This window comes from Mytilus galloprovincialis, chromosome 14 (assembly GCF_965363235.1).
Source record: "Mytilus galloprovincialis chromosome 14, xbMytGall1.hap1.1, whole genome shotgun sequence".
NCBI lineage: Eukaryota > Metazoa > Mollusca > Bivalvia > Mytilida > Mytilidae > Mytilus > Mytilus galloprovincialis.
Window position 1 is genome coordinate 62,235,005 of NC_134851.1, and position 14,728 is coordinate 62,249,732.

Below are 14,728 nucleotides of genomic sequence, written 5' to 3' on the forward strand. Positions count from 1 at the left end.
ATCTTCATTTTGTTCTATTAAATGAAAATAGAAATGATATGAATTTATAATTGTAGACTGGTACCTGTTTCATAGACAGAAGATGTTACAGAGATAAAGATACCAGTCCAAGGAATAACTGTCTACAGTGTCTGGCAAGCAACAGTAAAAACACATGGTCTTCTAGAACAGGTAAAGTTGGACATTATTGAGCATTTATGTATACATTTTGGCAGAAAAGTGTTGACCCAGGCAGTTGTTGTTACAGCAGAATGCATTGAGTATGAAGATAAAGGTAGAATCTTTTGTTAGCTTGCTTGTGAGCTGAACCGTGAAGTCATTATTAGGTTAGCTATACTACACTCCTTTCAAAGTAGCTAGTCTAGTCCTACATACCATATATTGGTTATCTGTTGGACTAGTCTACTCTTAAAGGAGGGTTGTTTACTTAACCTAATAATGACTTCACAGTTCAGCTAGCAAACAAGCTAACCAAAGATATATCCTTTACCTGCACAATCAATGAATTCTGCTGTAAAGAGAGGCAAATTATACCAAATGGTCATTTAGATTTATTAGTTAAAAAACAAACTTACAACATCATTGCAAAAAAGAAAAAGACAGAATGACAACCAACAGTACACAAAACACAACATTGAAAACTAAAGATTGAGCAAGTTGTAAATGTGTGAATTTAAACCTATCTCTAGAATTTTATGCATAGAAATGACAACATAATCCATGTGCACATTATTTGATTTTGCTGAATTTTATCTGAGGGAAAATTTTCTATTAATTCAGTATTGAATAAAACCTAATGGAATCAAATTCTACAATTTAAATTCACCTTTATTACACACAAAACTAGTTCTTTGGATGTTTTTACAAGTTATATAAGAAAAACTCAAAATCAGTGCATCCACAGCAACAACAAAAAACACACAAAAACTAAGGAACAGCACTTTTCTTGGCTACATTTATGTTGATTATATTTTCAGACAATTTTCCTCCAACGGTGGATCGGAACCAGTCCACTATTTCAGTCATTAATGGGGACACAGTAAAGACTACTATCACAGCCAGAGATCCAGAGAACATGGATATCTACTATGGTAGTAATGACGAGGGTGCTATGGTTTCTACTTCAGGAGAATTCACTTGGAATGTCCAGTTATCAGAACCAACCAAGAGGGATGGACGATATAATTTTGTGATAAATGTTACCGACAGCTGTGGAGCATCTAGTACTTTTGTATTAACAGTGAGTATTCTTAAGAAAGTCGATTAAAACCTCTAATGAAAGAGATTGAGAAAGAATTGTATTTTCATGAATAATTTTGTTCCGTGGAATTGCCATAGTTTGCATACAAGCATTCTGTAAATTCAGAAATTATAGCATGCATTTATTATTGAGATTTTGTCATTTTAGACAAAAATGCGATATTAGTATTTGGGATATTGTCAAAAATCCTGTTTAATTCAGTTTAAATTATTGCGATTACAACCCTGTCGCAATAATAAACACATTGCAATAATAAACACATTGCAATAATAAACACATTGCAATAATTTCTGTATTTACAGTATACAAAATTAGTACTTTGTGTTTTACCTTTAGCCTTGAAAACCATGACAAAAATGTTATCCCACAAATAATAATGAATTAAAAATATTTTTAATCTAATATTTCATGGATTTAAAAGAATTACGGAAAAGATCCTTACTACAAAAATTGAATTCAACTGCTATACAACATGCAATCAAATACTGAAAAAAAATATTGTATAAAAAGAATTTGATGATGAATTTCCTCTTTGAAAATTATACAATTGTATAAATCATTTATTATAGGTACTTGTAAAACAGTGTACCTGTCAAAATGGTGGACTTTGTGAGAATCAAGTTGTGACTAATAATAGAACAGATTATAACTGTAGTTGTTCATCATCTTTCACAGGTAAAGTCACAACAATAAAATTATTATCATTTGTATGCCCCACCTAGCGATATTGTGTTTTTTGGGCTGTGGTTCTGTCCCTTGGTTCATTTGTTTGTTTGTATGTTAGTTTTCCCTCTTCAGGTTAAAGTTTTTGGTCAAGGTTGTTTTTCATCAGGTTCAAATCCATTTACCTTGAAACTTAGTATACACATATTCCCTATGATATGATCATTCTAATTTAAATGCCAAATTAGAAATTTTACCCCATTTTCACGGGCCACTGAACATAGAAAATGCCAAATTAGAGATTTTACCCCATTATTGTTGACTGAACATAGAAATTGCCAAATATAGGTCTTTTCCCTGATTTCATAATCTACTGAACATAAAAAATTTTTTTTTTTAAATTCTCTTGTAATTTTCTGCCTTCTTATCTAATATTCAGTGAAGTTGAAATGTCTATGCAGAGTTATAATACCATACTGTTTTTTCCAGGGAAATTATGTGAGACTAAAGTAAATGGTTGCCATAGTGATCCATGTTTCCCAGGAGTCCATTGTACAGAGACTTCTGAATCTTATACCTGTGGTAGTTGTCTTGATGGTTACCAAGGTGATGGAGTAAATTGTAAGTACTTGTAGTATGATAGATAGCTTTTAGTGGTTGATAAAACTTTTAAAAAGTGTTTGCTTAGATGGTAATGTTTTTTAAAAGAGAATGTTTTAAGTTGCTAATTAGCTCAATTCTTTTTTGTCTCTTTAAAATTCATGCACTGAATGAATATTAATAGATTGTGTATCAAAGTCCTTCACAAATAATATTGTTTTCAAGTTATAAACCATTACAATTAGATATCTATCTTAATATGAACCTTTTTATTGTTCAATGATATTAAAGACATTTCAATAGTTTTACGGAGTATAAATTACAAGCAAACGATTTTAGAATTTAGATATATTTTAGATAAGCATTAAGTACTGTAAATTATGAAATTAATGTGTGCATTTATTATTGCAAATCACTGTGAGATCACTCAGGTAATAATGAAAGATCTAATAAATGCAGTTGAAGAAATTTTTGGAAGGAAAATGACATTGAAATTATAAAATATGCAAGTTTTATTATTGCAAACCTGATACTTTCATATTCAACGATAAAAATATTGCAATAATTTCTGAATGTACAATACTTTATATTTTCAGATAGAAAGACTTGTGCTTCACAGCCATGTTTGTACTTTTCAGGTAGAAAGACTTTTGCTTCACAGCCATGTTTGTACTTTTCAGGTAGAAAGACTTGTGCTTCACAGCCATGTTTGTACTTTTCAGGAAGAAAGACTTGTGCTTCACATCCATGTTTGTACTTTTCAGGTAGAAAGACTTGTGCCTCACAACCATGTTTGTACTTTTCAGGTAAAAAGACTTGTGCCTCACAACCATGTTTCCCTGGTGTAATGTGTAAAGACCTGAGCAGTCCTTATCAAGGCTTTGTCTGTGGTGCTTGTCCAAAATATTACTATGGTAATGGTGAAAAGTGTTATAGAAATGGTAGGTTTTAGAGTTACTCCCCTTTATGTTATAGAAATGGTAGGTTTTAGAGTTACTCCCCTTTATGTTATAGAAATGGTAGGTTTTAGAGTTACTCCCCTTTATGTTATAGAAATGGCTAGTTTGAGTGATGATATTTATCCTTCAAGAGTTAAAGATATAACCTGTATAAAATTATTAGGATGGTGTATGTGTTCTGGAAATTGATTACACTGTTTTCTTTTTTAATTGTATATAAAATATTTTTTTGATTTAATATAAACTAAAATTAAGAATGAAAATGGGCAATGTGTCAAAGAGTCAACAACTTGACCATAGAGCAGACATTAGACGAAGGCCACACATGGGTCTTCAATGCAGCCAGAAACTACCACTGCAGATTCCTAGAAAACACACCGCTTTTATACTATGGATTAATTGTGTTTGTGATATATCAATTTTTTCATGGATTTCTTGGATATAGGTTAACAATAAATATAAATGTTTAAGGTGGTTTAATTTTCATCAAATTTTTACAAAATATTTAATTTGATCTTTTGACCAAAATATAAAAATTTCAAAATATTAGAACCAACCATATCATCATATAAATTTCATAGGTTTAATAGCAGTTTGACAAACACTTATTTCGATCATTGAGAAGCTTCATATTTTCTTAACAATAGAACGTTACTAAAATGTATTGCTGAATTTTACAGAGTTATGTCCCTGTAGTGTTAGGTACCACCTTAATGAAGTACAAATTGTCAGTGCAAAACCACAAAACCCACGAAATATATATTTTTTCTAAATCAACAAAATCTGGTATACTCAAAAAATAATTGATTCAACAAAATAACTACTTTGGCAAAAATTATGGCTTCTAGTTTATTGTTTTACTGAAGCTTCAATTCTATTTGATTTTGTTTTAAGATGAGAAAGCTTGTGAAAGAACAATGTGCTCAGATCTTGTTTCTTGTGAAGAAAGTTTGGATTATCCTGGATATCACTGTGGTGACTGTCCACATGGTTACATAGGCAATGGTACTCTGTGTCAAGGTGAGTTTGAATGACTGTAATTTTTGGATTTTCAGGTTTTTTCTCACTGACATTATTTTAAATAAAAGCCTTGAGACACAATATGAATCTTTTGCAGATAATATAGTTATTGCAAGTTTTTAGGTCTTGTCCCCAACCCTTAGACAGTTTTACACTTGACACAAGTAAACTTGATGCATGATGCGCCCTCACACATAATGAAATCACAGAGAACTTCTCCTCAGACTTCATTGTGACATTGGGATTAATTATGGTCGTGCCTCAAGCCATAATTAAAAAATTTCAGACCTACTGAGCAATAAGTCAATTGGCTTGTGATAAAATAAAAAAATTGAGAAGTTTTCCTGAAAATGGTAATTTGTAAGTAGTTTTAGAAGATCTAGAAATGAGCCCAAGTATCATCTGAATTTTTGATTGTTACATATCTTTTGAAATTTTTTTTTTTATACTGAATATGCCATTTTGTATTGAATAACAAGACATTAAAAACACCAGTGCAAAAATGAAAGACTTATTGAAAGGTATTGAAACTGATATCTGACAGATATTATTCCATAGGGTTGTTATATTTTAATTGTTTGAATTCAAAGCACCTTAACCCTTTCAACGCTACACAAAAAAATAGAAAAATGGCTGCTACTGCTGCATTTTTTTTGTGTTCATTCATTAGAACAGTATTTTCCTTTTCAGACTGCTGTATCTTTTTTATTATATGAGATACAGAGAAAGTTATTGCATGAAAAATGCTCAGGAGAGCATGAACTGTAATGTTAGGCAATTATTTTAGTGAAATTTTTATCAGGTTACCTGCATTTTCAGGTAATTAACAGGTAAAAGGGGTAATTTATTACATTTGTGTTGAATTTTTAATAAAAACTACGTTTAGTCTTCATTTATTTTGTTGCCATATATAAATAAAGAAGACACCAGTTGCTCGATTCTGTAGTGTATTGCACCAAACACAGCGTATAATGTATTTGTGGCACAAATAAATAGCTCCGTCCTAAAAAAATTCAGTCAACCTCCGTATTCCCCCTTTTTCTACGTCTCGTAATGGCCGATCAAATCATATTTCCAACACAAATAAAATGGAATAAACACATTGAGATAACAAGAAACCTTTAAACTAATCCTCGTTGTTAGTTTCCCCATAGAAATGCTGAAATTTTTCCATATTTACAGCTTCGTTTCCGATTTCTGCCATTTGCATTTGTCAAAATTTTTGTTTTTATTTTCCTTCTATTTTCCTTCTACTCAGACTACTGCATGATTTTACTATAAAAATTGCCAGGATTTCAAGCGCAAATGAGACCTTGTATATCCTAGATTCAAACGAGGAAAAATTAGAGAGAACTCGAATGACACCGAATGGTTTAAGAGTCCTAATGAAAAATCCATTTTCATCGCAGCATATGCCGCGAATAGCAGTGACGAACGCCGTACGTCATCGCGGCATATGCCAAACTGGTCGAGGAATGTTAATATTACGTACAGAATTATGAGGATTTGCTCAGCTTTATCTATGAAAGAAAAAAATATGAAGAAAACTTAATTACTGTGGATTCATTTATTTTCATTGGTACCAATTTTCGTGGATTGATTAAAACTTGCATATTTGTGGAAATTTAATTTCGTTGTTTTGGCAAATCTGCATACATTCCATTAGAAAATCTGCATTTCATTATTAAACGTTTAAATTTGTGGTTCTGCTGTACCCACGAAATCCATGAAAATTGGTATCCAACTAAAATTAATGAAACCACAGTACAAGATTATTTAATGTCATTTTTAAATTTATTTCAAATGCAAATATATTTACACAACTATTCAACTGATGCTTTATATTGAAATTTACAGCATTCTGTTTCCCTCCATGTAAAGATGGAAAGATTTGCACTCAGCCAGGTGTTTGTGGATGTCGTCATGGTTACCAAGGACCAGGATGTAGTCAAGGTATTTAATATTAAAATATTAGTTTTAATCTTTTGAAGCAAATTGCTGTTAAAAATGTTTGTTAATACTTAGCTCTTATGTTAAAGTATTTCTTTATTACATTATTTAATGAGAGATACAAATTTTAGTGGATTTCATGGGTAAAGTTGAACCAGCCATTTGAATATTAGACAAGTACCAAACTTTAGCAAAACCATAAAAATGTATCCACGAAAACACAATTTTCCTAAATTCATGAAATTAAACCTCCAAAAATGAATCCATAGTATTTACAAGTATAAATGGTTTTTAAATTTTACAATTGGTTGATCAAAACTATAAGCTCTCTTTCTTTAATTTTACTTCTAGCTATATGTAGTATCCAGTGTCAGAATGAAGGCTTCTGTTACCAACCAGACAAGTGTTTTTGTCCCCCTGGATACACTGGCCAGTATTGCGAAACAGGTACTTAAACAGTAAACAATAACTTATGGCCTTAAGCTTGCCATCATAAAAAATTTTGGTATGATTTTTGTACTCTGAGTGAGACTCAACATCAACTGATCAAAATACTGATTTGGTGTTTTGAGCTCAGATTTTGTAATACAAGTTCTGAGTATAGTTTAATCACCAATAGCTATGGGCATTTAACTATATTTTTGCTTACCATGGCCTGAATAACCATCTGACCAAAATGTACCAATTTAATCTTAGACTAATGCCTTCAGTTTGCTTTTAATCAATATTTACACTAGGAAGATTTCAAGTTGTTTATATTTGTGATTTGGAACAGAATTATTTTAATCTATAAAAATAAATGGAATAATTTATTCTTTTAAATGTAAGTTTAATAAAAAATATGGTACATGCATATAGTTTAAACACTTATTTCTTTTAATTTTATCAAAACATACAATTGCACAAATAGTGAATTTCAATATCCTATAGTGCTTTAACAGTGAGGCTAAGGTCTCTTTATATCATAAATTGCTAATAAGAGCAGGGGGATTAATTAGCAAATTTTAAAAATAACGAATGTGTCTTTGTTGCATTTTACAAAGTATTGTTAACATACCAAAGAACTTGGTTAAGCATTCTATGAGAGGAAAACAAGTTTTGGTTTTTGTCTGTCTTTTAAATTTTAATTATTTTTTTTAATGTTTTTAAAGAGTTATGTCCCCTTGGATGTGCTAATGGTGGATCCTGTCTTGGTAAAAACTTATGTGCCTGTTTATCTGGCTACAGAGGTCATAGATGTGAAATAGGTGAGTTTAAGTGGCATGTAAATAGTGGCCTCAGAAAGGATATGGATAAATTCAAGGTCACTTAGTTAATGATTACTGCATGCATGTGAATTCCTCGTTATTTTGTGATAACAATTTTTATGCCCCACCTACGATAGTAGAGGGGCATTATGTTTTCTGGTCTGTTCATCCGTTCGTCCGTCCGTTCGTTCGTCCGTCTGTCCCGCTTCAGATTAAAGTTTTTGGTCAAGGTAGTTTTTGATGAAGTTGAAGTCCAATCGACTTCAAACTTAGTACACATGTTCCCTATGATATGATCTTTCTAGTTTTAATGCCAAATTAGAGATTTTGCCCCAATATCACGGTCCACTGAACATAGAAAATGATAGTGCAAGTGGGGCATTCGTGTACTGAGGACACATTCTTGTTTTTAAATTTTGTGTGAATACATATAAAACAACAAATTAAAAAGTTAAATGTAGTACAAAAAAAACCACTGAACAGGTAATGTACCCCGTAGGTACTCGCCTATTAGTCGATCCGACTATAAGTCGGATGCCCTTTTCAGCTTCAAATTCTGAGGATTTAGTCTTGACCCTCGTATAAGTCGGACAAAATTTGGACATTTTTTTTGCAGCTGACAGTTACTGAACGCCGGTAAAACCAATGCAAATGCAGGAATTACATTCATTTTCTGCATGAATGTTTGTTTGGTTTGAATTTAGTTGATGTTGATTATGATAATTTATATAGCTGTTAATAATAAAGATGTATTTATTCCTGTTGTTTTGTTCACTGTTTGATTACAGATTAGCCATGTGTTGTTTACGTAATGCATCAATGATTTTGTAGGGTATGACTAACAACCTATTGTTTGAGAAAAGCGAACATAAACCAATATGAACCTGAAAAAATTTAAAGTCAATCAATATTTTTCACAGCACACATAACTCAGTGTTAAAAGAGCATGTACACTTCATAATTCTTATTATATTGTGATGATTAAAGGATTAAAAAAATTAAGTGAAGCTAATCAACTTTATATTAAAATAACTTCCATCTCATTAGTGTCATCTGTTCACTTATCACTGATATTTTTCACACCTTTAGTGAATACAACTCTTTGTCTCTTAATTAGGGGTTTTCAATGGATTATATTAGCTTGCCAATCAATTTTTTAATCTTTTTGTTTACCTGAGACATTTTAATGAATAATATTTTGATCTTGGGAATGAATCTTAAAATTATTTTTGATTATTGTATGATTTATAAGTATTAAATTGATATCATGATATCACAATAATGACACAATAACTCCGCTGAATACATCCTTTTACATAGTTGGTACATTGTTATCTCGTTTTCATTTTTGGTTCTTGGCTCTTTCTTTTGGGTTTATGCACAAACCATTTGACCATGAAAATCAATACACAAACCGGAAATAGTCGGAAATTCAACACAAATTGACAGAAAAAAAGTTAACAGAGAACAAATAAAACACAAAGACAGTATTGTAGTCATTTATTTTCAACAAAAACTTTGTATTCAAGGATTTATGTAGGTTTGGCAATCACCAACGTAGTTTTGACCAGGAAATTCACTCCTGACCACTTTTCTCAAGCTTGGTTTTTTCCTCTGGTCTCGGAATCTCGCTTATAAGTCGGTACCCCTCTCTGGATTCTGAATTTTACTCCCAAACTTCCGACTTATAAGCGAGTATCTACGGTATTAAGAAGCAGCCAGAAATTGTCATTTTTATGATTGCAAATCAAATGAGACATTACTATCTGCTAGATTTAAAATGAAGTGGTAGGAAGCAATTATAGGCCTCCATAAAACCTTCATTGTCAATTTCTGTATATATTTTTTTCTTCACAGAATCTTGTTCTATCACATGTCTTAATGGTGGAACTTGTGTTGGATTCAACCGATGTAGGTGTACAGAACAGTTCAAAGGAATCTTTTGTGAACAAGCTGTGTGTGAACCAGACTGTATTAATGGAGGTGTGTGTGTCCGTCCAGGGGTTTGTTACTGTCCCATGGGATACCATGGACGTCAGTGTGAAAATGGTTTGTTTTGCTCATTTAACATATGTTTAATTGAATTGATAAATTTAGAGCTGCAAACATTGAATAAAAACTAAATGTTAACATTTTTTTCAGTTATTAAGAGCCAATGAATCAATTGTTCAAAGGATGAAACAAAAAACGAATAATACAGATAAATCGAACAAATTTAATGAAAAAAGAAATATTCAAGGACAAAAAAAGATCATAAAGTAGTTATTTGTTACTGGAAAACACTTAACTCTTTGAAAACGTAATGATAGATAACAAAAACACTGACCCCCAATAATTCAGTCTGTTCCAGTGACCTACTGTACATGTCCCACTAGCTCACAAGGACATGAGCACCTAAAAATGTCTCACAAATCAAGGATTTTGATTGGCGCTGTCTGGATTAGAGAACCAATGAGCAGGTAGCTTAATGTTATCATGATAGGTAAATCCTGTGCAAATTCGAAATGATTGATTGACAAGTTTTGATTGACTAGGCTTTCAGGCCTTGATGTAACCATGGTACATGTAGAGCAGCTGAAAATAAACGCTGAATTATTTTGGTTATAAAAACACAAGTACAGACAGATCAACCGAAACAAATTTTTTTTTTACTAGTATTTTTGTGTGGTTTTTTTTATGCATTAATAGCTTAATAGTTTATTTTTACCAATGTCCTAACAGTCAGGTATCCTAAAAAATTACTGAAACTGACCATTGAAGTTTTGTATTTCAGCATTCTGTTATCCTTCTTGTGAAAATGGTGGTTACTGTGTAGCAGGGAACCAGTGTCAGTGTCGCCCAGGGTTTGCAGGATTACAATGTCAGTTAAGTAAGTATTGTAACCATGGTGATGGCTGTTGCTAGTAGGAGGATAACTACTGAGCGTGTGTCCAAGCTAGAACTATCTTATCTAAAATATGATTTGGAGTGTAGAGTGACATCCATTTTCACTGAGCAAGTACCCAGTACCCGTACATATTTTTGTTAAGGGGCCAGCTGAAGCCTCAGGGTACAGAATTTATTATAGCTTTTGTTGTTTTCGGATCTTTGGTCTTGGTTTTGCCTCTTTGAATCGTTTTCCCATTTCTATTATTAATTTGATATTTGGTATATGTAAACATTGCAGAGTATACATGTCCTTCTCACAGGAGCCATCTAAAAAAACGTCATGGTTAAGATTTTAGGTTTTAAGTAATACCTGACATTATCTTTTAGCCTGATCTATAAAGACTTTGAACATAAAATTCAATCATGATTAGCATGGTAATTGAAACCTTAAAACATGTTAACTTTTAATAGTTTGATATTAGTTTACCATTAGTAATGACATATTTATGATCATTGCACTTTTTATCATACAGAATATTGCTTAAAAAATATGTGTCAGAATGGTGGGCGATGTGTTGGACCTGGAGCTTGTGTTTGTAGGGCAGGATGGGAAGGCAAATATTGCAGACGACGTAAGTTTTTATTAATGATTTAATTTTCAATTTCATAGATTATGAAATATGAATTAAATTATTTCTATCCCCACAATACAACTAGATAAAAATTCATATGAAAATATAGAGAGCGTTCTTTAGCACACAGAAAAAAAAAGTTCATTAGTTCTGCATAGTAAAACAATTAAATTTGAATTCCATTTGGTTTTAAAAATGGACTTTTAGGCAGCTCATATGATAAATTCCTTGGAGGCCATTAATGGTCAATTTGATATCATTTAGTTGTCTTGAAATGGGATAATCCAAGTGAAGACTAAAGACAGAAAAATCGTAATATATAAATTGCCATTTGGACCAGAGTGGATTGTTCATTAAGACCATTTTTCTTCCATCATACCAATTTATAGTCGATTTCTATACAAGAAGATCTGTTAGAGAATTGCTGACATAACATATGCCATATGCTCTCTGGAGGAGAGTTGCATCATTGGCAATCAAACCACATTTTGATGTTAATAATGTAGGGTTTGAAATGAAAATGGCCTAAACGTCTTGAAAAATTGGTTTATTGATACAGTCTAGTCACCTAATTTCGTGGATACATAAGTTCGTGGACTTCCGGAAATCCTAAATATCTCGCATGCGTGTTATTGTTATGACGTCATCAATGGCATGATTTGATTGCTATAGGATATCCCTACAACAACAACTTACAAAAATGAATCGCGACGTTTCAAGCAAGGTAAGACTTATTACTTATTTATTTAATAAACAAAATGGCTGATTTTACTTATTTCTTTATTTGTCTTATTTCCAACGACCTCAATAACTTTATTCCCAAGCTATAATCCCAAATCCACGTGTTGTCTGATTACGCTACTTTCTAATGAACAATATCACATGATAAACAAGGAGATTCCCTGTCAGCCAAAAAAATCTATGAAACGCAATCAGTGTCATATTCTTATATGTTTTAGATGAATTTTAACAATAAAAGATGACTTTTGGTTAATCAAATGAACTTCAAAAAGGAGTTATTTAGCACAATTCTTGTACATTAAGTTCAACTAACGTCGATAACTGAGTTTTAAAGAAGATTTGTATAAACAGTTTTAACTAATGGTGTATTTATTTGTTTTGTTTGAAAAAAAAATAGAAGATTTTTGTATCACAAAATAATTAATTTTCATTTTTTATTATTTACAGGTTCAACTTAAATGGCAGAAAAATAAGCTGAAAGAAACTGAAAATAGCAATTATGATATATACATTTGTAAATTATTGGACTGTGTTTTCAGTTTTATTTATATTTACCATTTACTATTGACAGTTCTGTATTAACAGTTGGACTACTTTTGAGTAGTGAACATTTGCTTGATTTTAATAAATGTGAACTTTATCTTCTGGGGGGGGGGAAATAATCATGATTCCAAAGGGAAAAAATAACTAAACTGTAGCCTAAGATTATTTTTTTTTATAATTAATGGGAAGTAAAATTACTTTTAAATCTGTTACTTATAATTATTTTAATAATATTTAAAAAGTTGAAAAAAAATTCATTTTTTTGGTGTTTCAATTTTTTTAATTTTTTTAAAGATTTTCAGGCTCAATAAAATAAAATTAAATACTTTGTCTTTAAACAATGTTTTATTTAGTTTCACTGATCTGAAAATGTACAAAAATATGCTTGTATGAAATTACAATTATATGCTCACCACTGGGCTTCCATACTGTGTGTTCTTCTTGTGTTATTTTTAGAACGAACTTTTTCCACGAAAATAGGTGACGTACTTGGCATCATATGCCGATTTGTGTACACTAGAAATGTAGGTCATATAAAAAAACTAGCTAACGGTAAGAATCAAATTAACTTGTATTATTTTAATGAAGTTCTAAGGTAACATTATCGACATATAAAACAAATTGATGTTTTTTAGTTTTACCGCATTCCGTGTGAATAGTCTTATATCCACGAATACAGGTGACACTACCGTACAGTTATTAATTAAAACAATTCAGCACAAATGAATTTGTTACAAGTGATGAAGATAAGAATATTATAATGATATTTAAAGAAAGACAGTGACTTGCCTAAAGCATTCCAAGATAATAAACTAAACCTGAGAAATGGAACTTATTTTGAAATATCAAATATTGAAGTTTCAAATTTTATTTCAGCTACATGTCATCTTGGTTGTCAAAACGGTGGTTATTGTTATTTACCCAATAGATGTCGCTGTCCACCTGAGTACTGGGGACCGTTTTGTCAATTTCGTAAGTAAATATGACGAAAAAGTTAGATTATCTCCCCATTGATATAAAATGTTGAGAGAAAAACAGTCATCTTACATAAATCACCTAAGTCACCAACATTGGCTAGCACTCAGGTTTTTATTTGGAAAGCAATTTCCCACTAAAAATGAATGTTACTGTATTCAGTCATAAAAACTTAGTCTGCCAAACCTACTAATTTTAATTTTTAATTTTAATTGTCAATTTTTAAATGCTATAAAGCGTAAGTTTATAAAACCCTCCAGCAATAACAATGTATACAAATGGCAGTTAAAGTTCATTCATTAATCAAGACTCATTATATGCTGCTGTATTCTTTACCCTTAATTCCAAGAAGAGTAAAGAGAGGGACAGAAGTTCCTTTATACAGGGATGTTTGAATTCAGCCTTTATTTTTGCTGGGAATTTTCTACATTTTGTGTCCAATTTTACACTAATTTGAACTTGGGAATTGAGAAATGATTATTTTGGATCAGGGAAACAGTGTTTAATTTTTGGGGAATTTTCAATTTATGGGAATATTGAACTCTTCTATTTAAATAAATAATTTCTCAATTTAACAATTGCCTCTTTCACTCAAACTTTCACTCCCACATAACACTGTTAAAATTCGGTATTTGTATCTATTTTTAGCATCATGTTACCCTCCATGTGGATATGGCAGTCTGTGTACGTCAACAAACTATTGCACATGTCGTAAATATTATACAGGAAAATATTGTAGAGTAAGTATTTGGGAATCAGAGTTAATATTAATGAAAGATGCTAAAGTTCATGTGAGATTATACCAGAGTTTATTAGGGTTCGTAGTGGTTAAGTAGAAGTTATCCCTTTGAAAGTCTTACAGACTTCATTACTTTCAGTAGTAGTACACAGGTAAAATAGCTACGGACGTTTTAAAATCCGTAATACGTCCGTATTATACGGCACGTCTACGGACGAATAGTACCACGGACGTAAAACGTCCGTTGCTTTCCATCCGTAAAACGTCCGTAATACGGATATTTAGTACCACGTCCGTATTTACGGACGTTTAGTACCACGTCCGTAATACGGATGTTTTGTACCACGGACGTATAACGTCTATTATAATTATGCATTATAATATATATATATTATAGTATATAACACACTTATTGTAGTATATATAACACACTTATTATAGTAAATACATGTAGTATAGTTTGATTTTTATGTTACAGTTGCATTGTATTGCTGAAACTTTTGATGGAACTGTCAATGATAAAATGCTAT

General features: G+C 31.4%; 1 protein-coding gene and 1 long non-coding RNA gene across 2 annotated transcripts in view; both read left to right on the forward strand.

The window, feature by feature from the left end:
* LOC143058138 (von Willebrand factor D and EGF domain-containing protein-like) overlaps window positions 1–14,728 on the forward strand; it is a 46,316-nt gene that overhangs the window by 28,621 nt on the left and 2,967 nt on the right. The window contains exons 14-27 of the mRNA XM_076231600.1: window positions 57–171; window positions 978–1,240; window positions 1,831–1,936; window positions 2,414–2,545; window positions 3,331–3,465; window positions 4,378–4,503; window positions 6,361–6,456; window positions 6,805–6,900; window positions 7,605–7,700; window positions 9,558–9,749; window positions 10,474–10,569; window positions 11,102–11,200; window positions 13,361–13,456; window positions 14,108–14,199. Coding sequence (XP_076087715.1) covers window positions 57–171; window positions 978–1,240; window positions 1,831–1,936; window positions 2,414–2,545; window positions 3,331–3,465; window positions 4,378–4,503; window positions 6,361–6,456; window positions 6,805–6,900; window positions 7,605–7,700; window positions 9,558–9,749; window positions 10,474–10,569; window positions 11,102–11,200; window positions 13,361–13,456; window positions 14,108–14,199 — 1,740 coding nt within the window. The remainder of the gene's footprint in view (window positions 1–56; window positions 172–977; window positions 1,241–1,830; window positions 1,937–2,413; window positions 2,546–3,330; window positions 3,466–4,377; window positions 4,504–6,360; window positions 6,457–6,804; window positions 6,901–7,604; window positions 7,701–9,557; window positions 9,750–10,473; window positions 10,570–11,101; window positions 11,201–13,360; window positions 13,457–14,107; window positions 14,200–14,728) is intronic.
* On the forward strand, window positions 11,756–12,917 carry LOC143059121 (uncharacterized). Its single transcript, XR_012973391.1, has 2 exons — window positions 11,756–11,924; window positions 12,389–12,917. It is a non-coding gene; the product is annotated as an uncharacterized LOC143059121 (long non-coding RNA).